An 11419-nucleotide genomic window follows, 5' to 3' on the forward strand; every position below is an offset into this window, starting at 1 on the left:
ATCATCAAACGGGGGGGAACTTAGACCCAAAAATGATGAGCATCGTAATGTAATCTCTGATTTAAAAAAAAACCTGGCTAGCGAAGCCACTAGGCTCTATAACTCTCAACTTTAAAATTTTAAAATATGGAACAAGTGTTGGAATGAGCCATTGTTAATTGGAAAAACCAATTGACAATGGTTGAATCATTATTCTTGATTATTAGCCTTGCATTAGTCAGTCATTACCTTCCTCAAATTAATTATTTTTACTAAATACATTTTGGTGACTCTTTGTTACTTGTTTATCAAAGAATTAAATATGATCTAAGAGGGAACAAAAGTTATTGGCGAAAATATATACGCATTTGATAACTTATGAAATCATTTTATGTATGGAAAAATAAACATTAGACTTCAAACCAAAATTTGTTCAATACAAGGCTTTATTCTCATAAGTATGTGTATATTTGACTCTATTTCAATTAATAGAGTTAATGTGGTATTTTGATTACTTTCTTGTTATTCAAATAATTTCTGGTTAATTACATTTAATACTTTGGGTCAGGATTTTATTTTTTTCAACATTTTATACACATTCTACATAGGTAATGACTTCATTGTTTTACTTAAAAAGGTTTGACTATAATTGTGTAAATATGTTCAATGTTAAACAATCTAATTATATTATATACTATGTGGTTTTGTTTGATGACTAAGCTTAAATACTTTCAGCCAAACCAGACTCCTCGGTGGGAACATAGCACCACTTCTTTACGACAGGCTTTTGAACCTTTCTTGGGTTCTTTCTGGAGCGGGAGCAGACCTCTTTTGGTACGTCAACACATTCCTCAACGGGTTTTAGACTGGGAACCAATTTGGTGACTTGTTTACATGCCTTTTGGGGTTCCAAGTTACATTGTTCTTCTGGGACTTCTTGGACAATAACCTCATTTTTGTCGAAACACTCTTCGGGTCCTGGTTGGGGAACGCATCCAGAAGGCCCACACAATTGTCTTGGGACTTTCTTACACTCAGTAATAGGGCTGTATTTCTTGACGTTCTTCTTTTCAGAAGTACAGACTTGTTTGGGCCATTTGGTACATTTTTGCTCAGTGGTGTAGCCCTGAGTGACATCCTCACACTTCTCTTCTTGAATGGTTTCGCAGTTGACAACATCATCTTCTACGTCATGTTCGTGATACCTAGTTTCACATTCTGTTTCGTAAACAGTTTTGCACTCTTCAGGTCCTTCACCTTCGCAGACAAAAGGAGTGTGGCAAAATCTGGAGTGAAAAAATAATATCCTAATATTGACTACTTAGAAGTAGCGGATAACTTACTTGACAGTTTCATCAACAGCAACTTTCTTATACTCAATGAAGCAGCTCTTTTTGAAGTTTTCTTCACACTCTTCCTCTTGTTGAGGCTCAAAGTCAGTAATGTAGGTGGTATGGCATCTTTCACTATAACTGTGGTGACATTCAATGTGATCATCATATTCAGTTTCTGTAACCATGACAACTTTATCGATACAACGTTCTCCAGCAGCAGCAATGGATCCAATGTCTAGAGTAACATCGTCAGTTTCACCTTGACGAGCAACTCTACCATCAGATGCAGAAGTTACTGCAACAGAAGCAGCATGATGTTCGTGTTCATGGTGTTCGTGATCAGCATCAGTTTCTCCAGCATTGAATGGAAAAGTGTTGAGTAGGGATCGACCATCACGATTGAAATGCTTTTGGGCACTCAATCTAGTTCTGGAGCCTGGTTGAAGGGCGGATGCAGCAGCACCGAGTAGAACGATCAAGGATATGTACTGAACAAAATCATATGAATATTCAATCTTTCTCTAGATAATAACTATACTTTACCTTAAATTGGGATGTCATTTTTACTATTAGTTATTGAGCCTGTGACTTGTATGTATCACACTGCCAATGATTAAACACAAACTGATAATGTTGTTACAGAGTTCCAACCTTTTTATAGGTAAATGGGTATTTGATAACAATATGACAAAATCAGCGAGATATATAATTGATTTTATTTAATATTCATATAATTAGCTTTAATGTATATAAATTGACCTTTTCAGAATACCACTGAAATTATTTATGGGAGGGGAACATAGGTGCACATAATCAGACACGAATATTAAATGTCCTAAAAAGGGGGTTAAAGTGGGTTATAGAAGCTGTTATCATAATACATTATATAATAATTCATAATCATGAATCTTATAAGTGGATCATTCTTCGAAACCTATTTTTCTTTTTAGTTTGCATTATTGTTTTTATCCATGGTAAATTGTTTTAGATCACCTGAATTATAAAAAAAAATTATTCACTTCAGAGATGATAATCAGAACAGAGCTCAGCTATTCTGTTGAGACTATGAGCGTAACAACTGATATCCAACATAATTGAAAAATGTTGTTTAAGGTGTTAAGATGCTTTAATGCAATTACTCTTCTCCATTGGTAAGGAAAACCTTTACTCTTTCGTCTCTGAAGTCGTAAGCAAGAACGCTACTTATACTTATTGCAGCAACACCTGTAATCATTGTATACCTTCTGAAATTAATGAGTTAAGGATAACTCAAAACTTGACAACATTAAAGACCAACTAACACTCAAGCCATGGATTGTGGTCGAGTCTGTGGTTTCCTCTAATTCAATAAATAAATAATTTTCATTAAATGCTGAATGGATCTAGACATTTCTTAACTTCGAAACCGCACGTTAACTTGGTAATTAAAAGCGAGAATAAATCAATTTTTCCGGTGTAAAGTTCTAGGAACTTAACAAAATTTGGACAGTTTTTGAAATGGAGTGGAATATTACAAGAGACAAGCATCTTGGTTATATAAGTAGTAAAATTGGACATGTCATAATTGTAATTAATTATGTAACTTTTATAAAGTTCAAAATATATCTCGTGAATTCGGTATTTAATGTGTTTCTACTATAAACTTATTCAAAGCAAGCTTTGATCCCAAGATCACAAAAACAGCTTTGCAAAAACCTAAAAAAAATCATCTGAACACAATATATTTTTCCCTAGATTTTTAGCGATTAATGATTATATAATCGATTTACTTACCTTTGAAAAGCTTTTATATTTATGTAAAATAAAAATGAATTTTGAAAATAAAATGATGTTATTTTTACATGCATTTTTATTTTAAACTAACTTTAGTTTGTTGAGTTCAAAAATGACTAAAATAGGACTTATAGGTGCACTGAGAAGTGTCTTTGAGTAAGCACAATTCAAAATTGGTTTTGAAAACATATTTTGTAATTATATGCAAACAATTTTTTATTTTAACATGGATAAAGAAATATTATAAACTATTAAATAAACATAAGATCTATTTTTTACTCGTACAGTAAAAAAATCATTTATGTTGATATCAAACTCTGGTAAATATGTGTTATGAATATAAATTTTAATAAAGTGATTAGAATTTTGTTGGTCTCGACAATGATAACAGTAGTTATGTTTGGTTTTTTTCATAATATTGAATCCAATTCTGGGCAATATAAATTTTGCAATTCAGAAGAAATAATTTAAAATATTTAACAACTTTACATTATAGCAATTAACCCTTGCATTTTCAATTATATCAACAAAAATTATTGAATAAAAACGTTTCAATGACTTGGGATCGATGATGGATAAACAACTCTATGTTCAACTATAGTATCAAACTAAGATAATATGTTAATACTTAATAGTTAATACCATATTGTAACCATACCTACCAATACACCATTTTCATATACGGATGGAAGATTTAACTATACTTATAAAAGAAGTAGAGTAACACTGAACATTCGTTAAGGAGTTATATGTAAAAGCTGTCATTGGACTCAGATTTAAATTGAAGATGTATTACATAGATCTGAGTAATTCTTGTCTTTGTTCTTCCTCTATACGGAGTGGGATTTGTATTAACTTCCTATCCAACTCTAAGAGCTACACACATCTTATCTAATAAGGAGTCATGACATTCTTCAAATTGTTAGGGGTTCCACGTAAATTTTTGGTTTGTTTGTACTTCATCATCATATCAGTGGACTTATAATATTCTTCAATACACCTAATAATTGTATTTCATTAATCCAATATAGGTTTCTTATTTTAAGCTTTGTTAAACTGTTCGAGTAAGGAATATTAATCATAACTAAAAGAATTAGAGTTATTTGCATAAAAATGTCAATTAATCTTGTAAAATGAAAATAGGATACTTTGGTCTTTAAATTAATACACTTTACACAATGTACATGTATCAAAATGCTGAAATATTATTATTAAATACATAACTTTTGTAATTAGGTCAGATATAAAAGTAAAAATATAATTTACTTATATTAAGTTGAATTAGTTCAAACTCACGACAAAGGATTGCAGTTCAGTCCACTCTAAAAAAAAAATAAGATAATTAATCCCTGATGATGCTGTGTATTGTGTTTAATTTTATTGCCAAAGCAAAACAAATATGTCAAATAAATTTTGATTTTATAACTAGTTTATTTACATGGGTTTTATTAAGAAAAAATGTCTTGAATTAATTATTTGTCCCTTCTTGAACTAATTAATTATAAATCCTCTATGATTTTGTATATCTTACTAATAAAAGAATGTTAATTATATTTTTTTAAATCTATAACTATATGTACGTAGGTGAAGCAATCATATCTTGGTAAATAAACTTAACGTTCAAAATAGTTTCGGGTGGTCAAGCTATGAGAACAAAAAGGAATAACGGTGATTGGAGTACAACTGTGTACCTAATTATATACAATTATACAGAATGGGGATACAAAACTTGCATGATTAAATCACACAAAATATAACGCGTCATTTTTATGGAATCAAAAAAATGCAACTGAAAAAAATTATCATATGTTTAAACACTATATTTAGCTATATTTTTATTCAATATGTCCTCCTTCACATGAAATAACTTCCTCAGCATGTTGGTGAACAGATTTACAGCTCTTTATGATAAAGGCCGAATCCATTGTGTACCACACTTTCATTTTTGCAGCTCAGAGCGAATCTAAATTTGGATGAGAATGGAGGTTTATATTCTTACCCAAGACTCTCTGAAGTCCAAGGAATTGAGGTCAGAAGAGGGCCATGGGGAGGCAGACCTGAAGTCAACCATATTGCTGCTGCATAAGTTTGGATTATTCTTGGCGTTTTGGGTATATAATTTACTTCTTGATGTTGTAGGTAGTCTTGAGAGATATACTAATAGTGGCTGTGCCCTTCTCGGTACAATTGTACACATACTTCTTAGCGATTAGATTTTAAGATATTTGGGATAAGAGCAACTTAGGTGTTATGACGACATGTTTGATTAACTACATACAGCTAATAAAAAAGGAAGTAAAAAAGCACAATATAATGAAAAGTTTAATACAGATATCATTTTAGGTCCACTGTTATATATTATGTTCAAATCTTGAGGAATAAAAACAGTTTTTAAATTAATGGGTATTTCGGCAAAATACTATACCTAATACATACCAAAGTTAATGCCTGAATGCAATGAAACAGTCTTTTGCATACATTGTCAAATTTATTATGTTCAACTTCATATATAACAATTCATCAAAAAATTCAACAAATTTAGCCTTTTAGTCTAATGCTAAGTATCCCAACATGAAAAACTCTATATTTTACTCCAGAGTTTACTCTCATAAGTATTTGTATATTTGACGTGTAATGTACCATATTTCAATTAATACAGTTAATGTGGTATTTTGATCAATTTCTTGTTATTTAAATAATTTCCTAATTTTAATACTATGGGTCATGAATTTTATTTATTTAAACATTTTATAAACATTCTACATAGGTAATGACTTCATTGTTTTACTTAAAAAGGTTTGACTATAATTGCGTAAATATGTTCAATGTTAAACAATCTAATTATATTATATACTATGTGGTTTTGTTTGATGACTAAGCTTAAATACTTTCAGCCAAACCAGACTCCTCGGTGGGAACATAGCACCACTTCTTTACGACAGGCTTTTGAACCTTTCTTGGGTTCTTTCTGGAGCGGGAGCAGACCTCTTTTGGTACGTCAACACATTCCTCAACGGGTTTTAGACTGGGAACCAATTTGGTGACTTGTTTACATGCCTTTTGGGGTTCCAAGTTACATTGTTCTTCTGGGACTTCTTGGACAATAACCTCATTTTTGTCGAAACACTCTTCGGGTCCTGGTTGGGGAACGCATCCAGAAGGCCCACACAATTGTCTTGGGACTTTCTTACACTCAGTAATAGGGCTGTATTTCTTGACGTTCTTCTTTTCAGAAGTACAGACTTGTTTGGGCCATTTGGTACATTTTTGCTCAGTGGTGTAGCCCTGAGTGACATCCTCACACTTCTCTTCTTGAATGGTTTCGCAGTTGACAACATCATCTTCTACGTCATGTTCGTGATACCTAGTTTCACACTCTGTTTCGTACACAGTTTTGCACTCTTCAGGTCCTTCACCTTCGCAGACAAAAGGAGTGTGGCAAAATCTGGAGGAAAAATAATATCCTGACATTGACTACTTAGAAGTAGCGGATAACTTACTTGACAGTTTCATCAACAGCAACTTTCTTATACTCAATGAAGCAGCTCTTTTTGAAGTTTTCTTCACACTCTTCCTCTTGTTGAGGCTCAAAGTCAGTGGTGTAGGTGGTATGGCATCTTTCACTATAACTGTGGTGACATTCAATGTGATCATCATATTCAGTTTCTGTAACCATGACAACTTTATCGATACAACGTTCTCCAGCAGCAGCAATGGATCCAATGTCTAGAGTAACATCGTCAGTTTCACCTTGACGAGCAACTCTACCATCAGATGCAGAAGTTACTGCAACAGAAGCAGCATGATGTTCGTGTTCATGGTGTTCGTGATCAGCATCACTTTCTCCAGCATTGAATGGAAAAGTGTTGAGTAGGGATCGACCATCACGATTGAAATGCTTTTGGGCACTCAATCTAGTTCTGGAGCCTGGTTGAAGGGCAGATGCAGCAGCACCGAGCAGAACGATCAAGGATATGTACTGAACAAAATCATATGAATATTCAATCTTTCTCTATATAATAACTATACTTTACCTTAAATTGGGATGTCATTTTTACTATTAGTTATTGAGCCTGTGACTTGTATGTATCACACTGCCAATGATTAAACACAAACTGATAATGTTGTTACAGAGTTCCAAACCTTTTATAGGTAAATGGGTATTTGATATCTAATTAAGATATCAATATGACAAAATCAGATAGATATATAATCGATTTTATTTAATATTCATATAATTAGCTTTAATGTATATAAATTGACCTTTTCAAAATACCACTGAAATTATTTATGGGAGGGGAACATAGGTGCACATTATTAAGTATGTATTTCCTTAATCCAAAATATGTCGTTGTTTTTTCTTCTTCTTTTTTTAGCTTTGTTATATTATTCGAGTGAGGGATATTAATCATAACTAAAAAAATTAAACTTATTTGTATAAAAATGTCCATTAGTCTTAAAAAATGAAAATATCAAATTTTAATTAATTTATTTTGTTCATATATCAAAAAGTTTTTAATATTATTGCTTAATACAATAAATTTATTACTTAATTTAGAAACAAAAGTTAAAGAATATAATTTACCTATACAAATTTGTTCTATAAATAGGAAAACAACTAGCCCATGTGGATTTTCTGGACAGAGAGGAAAAAGGCTTTCAACATGTGAAACTTTGTCAATCTTAACTTTTGTTCCAGTCTCATTTTTTCGTGTATTAACAGATTATAAATAATTGAGTACTGATTACAAATATTTAATACTATTACTTGATATAGAAAATGCATAATCCAGATTTATCAATAGAACAATAGAATTGTTCTACTCTTTTTTTTTCCTAACTTCTCTTTCTTGCAGGACAACTGTTCTTTCTTAATTACATCTTCAAATTAAGGCAGTTGAGTTTTGCTTAAGTAACAAACACCTTCAAAAAGAGAAAAGTTATATTTTGCACGAGTTGTTGATGTCATTCTATAATAATACAAATCTTAAAATACATTATCACTTGATAGTCAATATTTTAATAGTACCTCATATTTGAAATTTGTAATTTGATTGTTACACCAGGTATTCAAAAAATATAATGCAACATTTTCTTAATTCATTGTAGGTTCATTGCTCAAATAATTAATTATAAGGATTTGTTGAATATGCGACGGCATTAAATGATATAAAATTATTATTTATATATTTATACGTACTTTCTTGTGATACTTTAAAAATATATTCGCACTAACTTGTCTTAACCTGGTTGTACTTGGAGAGGTATCGATGTACATACACTTTTGAAATTCTTCTGAGCAATATACTTATTAATAATATAAATGCTGGCACCCACTCCAGATGTAGTTCTTTGTCATGGCGTCCTAGTACTGGCTGATAGTGACTGTGAGGGCCTCAGTGTTTGGATCACGGACACTGTAGACCTTCTTCTCGACATGCAACCAAAAGTTGGAGTAGAGGGAGTTGGTATCAGGGCTCTAGCTGGGTCAAAAAAAATTTAAAAAGTTCAAAAGAACTCAAATGAGTCTTGCAACGGAGGAGATTGTTTTTTTTAATTTCTGGTGTCAAAAGTGGCCTCTCCCCCCTCACAAAGTTATTTCCAAACACTTTTTTGATAGCACTCTCGACATTTTCCTGTAAACCCCTAAGATCTCCAGATCAAAAGTGTCAAAAAAGTTCAAAATAACCCAAAAGACAGATTCAAAACTCATAAAAAAAAGAATCTTGCAACGGAGTTTCTTTCATTGCTGGTGTCAAAAATTACCTCTGCACTCTCATCAGGATCTTTCCATCCCCTCTTTTGAAAGCTACATAGACAGTCTGATGTGCAATCCTGAGATCTTTTGTATGGGTCATCATGGACTTGAGGGGATTGGCCTTGGGCTGTTTTCTTTAACTCCTCGGGGTCCTATTTGGCCCTTTTTGACAGAGTGCTCCTTTCTCTCCAACGTTTCAGACTTCCTCACGGCGTATTGGTCCTGGAGAAGTCCAACTGCTTGGAATGCACGAATGTAAATTCGTCGAAAACGTTCAAGTGTCCTTTTCTTGACTTGTAGGTAAGCTAGAAAGCTCTGATTTTTTTTTCTATGTTACAAATTGCTGATGTTTTAATAGATCGAAATATGAATTAATTTCAATCACTCAACCTTCATGACTTGTTAAATGAGTAAGTGGTCATATTTCAAAGGGCCACCCGGTGCTACATAAATTACAATTATTTTTTTGAAGGTTGGGATTAACCATTTGAAAATAGTTTCGGCTACCACAAAAGGATATCAAAAGTAATACCATAGTTCTTCTAGTGTATAAGTTTTTTACCTATGTAAAAACTAGCGTTGTGTTGGTCCTTATTTAAGACTGAAAACTGCAGTTCAGTCCTGCATATTAGTCCTAAAACCTATAAATTTATGTTCTTGATGACATCATTAAACTTTTATTTTTAATCAATTCTACTACTAACCGTCCGAAGAACCGTTCCAAGGACTGACAGGACAGTTCCTAAGACTGGTCTGGACCGAATATTTAAGTACTGACAGAACACTAGTTATCGCCAAGTGACCAGTACAAAAAAAAATTGTGTTATATTTGTATATTCAGCAATGTACAATTATTGTCATATTTGTTTGTGTTCATGACTACATAACGAATCGAATTCTACAAAAACATCTTCTTCCTTTTAATTTAATATTTTATAATCAAATTCATCAATCTAATGCAATATTTACTTTGTGTATACACCTATGTAGATGACGTATGTACATAAATATAATTCCTTTTTATTCATTCTATAAAATAAATAAATATATATGTATATATTTTTGCAAAGTAATCATATTAAACAAAATAAACTCCGTCATGACTCTCCTTAATTTGATTAATCTCATCAAACGTATGGATAATAATGAATACAAATCGATAATCAAATAAGTATACCTTCAACCATACGTATGTTGTAGGTATAGTTGTATAAAATATGCCTTAGATGAGTGCAAAGCTGTTTGAAGTTCCATAAATATCACGTTTTTCGTCAGTTAGTCATGTTACTGCAAGTTTATATTCAAATAGAAAAATCGGTTCTACGATTTCTGAACGGAAAAAATTCGGTTTACGATCTGAGATTGTGGTTTGGACCATAATATCGGTCTAGAAATATTACTTAAGTCTCAACACTAGTAAATACTAAAGACCTACGGATTATACATGTAATATAACAAAATTAATTAATCAAACTGCCAGCAAACATTCTTTCTTCCCTTATTTAATGGATTTACAATAAATTAACCAACAATAAGGCTAAAAAAGGGAATAAAAGTAGCAAATTCTTGTCTATCTATAATTATAGTCGACTTTTTAGTACAACAATTCTTATGTACATATATTAGTTTAAGCTTATAAATATTAAAGGGAGCATACTTTTATATCAAAAATATAAACAATACACACATAATCGAACTTTGACAAAAAAAAGCTTTCCACAATTATATATAAACTTACTAACATTCGACTGCAAAGATCAATAATTTAAATGAAACTAAAAGGTACTTGTTTTAATGTTTTATAAAGTAAGGTCATTTAGCACTATCGGAGTGCATTAACGGAATTAAATTACTATTAATCATGCCTCATTATTCAAAATGAAAACTAACATTTGTAGCCAGGCCTTTTACTTCAGCGGAAGCGAATGTACCAAGTGCAATACATTTTTTAGTTGAAACCTGACTGAATCTTCAACAAAGTATCCTAAAATGCTGTGTAATATCATAGTTGCTTTGGCATCTACCATTTTTATAGTTGCCTAGCCTTTATCTAAGGTTGGCAACCGGACGGATTTAAGGGCTTTTAAATAAACTTATGAATTTAAATGAGTAATACTTTAATTTTCACCTCAGAAAATAACTATTCTTCAAATATACATACATAAATGTATATCATGTTTTTTTATTTCTCTCCTGTACAAGTTATAACTTCTATAAGAAAATTGTACAAGTTGGAATCAAAAAATGACATGAAATTTTTTCACTGCATACCTGCAAATTACTCATTTAAAACTATGAGCGACAGAATAAGTCGATATATTAATGAAGTAGTTATTGAGTTTTATGATAAAAACTATTTATTGATAACACCCATTCTGCGAAGCATGATACATTTCAATGCCCACACACATAAATACATAACAACCAAGTAGTTTTAATAGATCCAAATGAAATAAAAGCATATTACCACCGTGGCTAATTAAAATGACTGATGTTGGAATTAAGGCATACAAATTGTGACTTGTACAATTTCCTTATATAGTTTACAATTTGTACAAGACATATAAATGTGTTC

At 31.6% G+C, this 11419-nt stretch overlaps 2 protein-coding genes across 2 annotated transcripts; both read right to left on the minus strand.

The window, feature by feature from the left end:
- Positions 1-424: 424 nt before the first annotated feature.
- LOC121124643 (uncharacterized) lies at positions 425-1952 on the minus strand. The gene is made up of 3 exons (XM_040719825.2): positions 1857-1952; positions 1323-1801; positions 425-1265 (listed from the first exon to the last, which is right to left on the minus strand). The coding sequence occupies exons 1-3, from the start codon at positions 1872-1874 to the stop codon at positions 701-703; spliced, it is 1062 nt and encodes a 353-aa protein (XP_040575759.1). The 5' UTR covers positions 1875-1952; the 3' UTR covers positions 425-700.
- Positions 1953-5802: 3850 nt separating this feature from the next.
- Positions 5803-7253, minus strand: LOC121124606 (uncharacterized). Its single transcript, XM_040719761.2, has 3 exons — positions 7121-7253; positions 6587-7065; positions 5803-6531 (listed from the first exon to the last, which is right to left on the minus strand). The coding sequence occupies exons 1-3, from the start codon at positions 7136-7138 to the stop codon at positions 5967-5969; spliced, it is 1062 nt and encodes a 353-aa protein (XP_040575695.1). The 5' UTR covers positions 7139-7253; the 3' UTR covers positions 5803-5966.
- Positions 7254-11419: the final 4166 nt, after the last annotated feature.

The sequence above is a fragment of the Lepeophtheirus salmonis genome, chromosome 9 (assembly GCF_016086655.4).
Source record: "Lepeophtheirus salmonis chromosome 9, UVic_Lsal_1.4, whole genome shotgun sequence".
In the NCBI taxonomy this organism is placed as follows: Eukaryota; Metazoa; Arthropoda; class Copepoda; order Siphonostomatoida; family Caligidae; genus Lepeophtheirus; species Lepeophtheirus salmonis.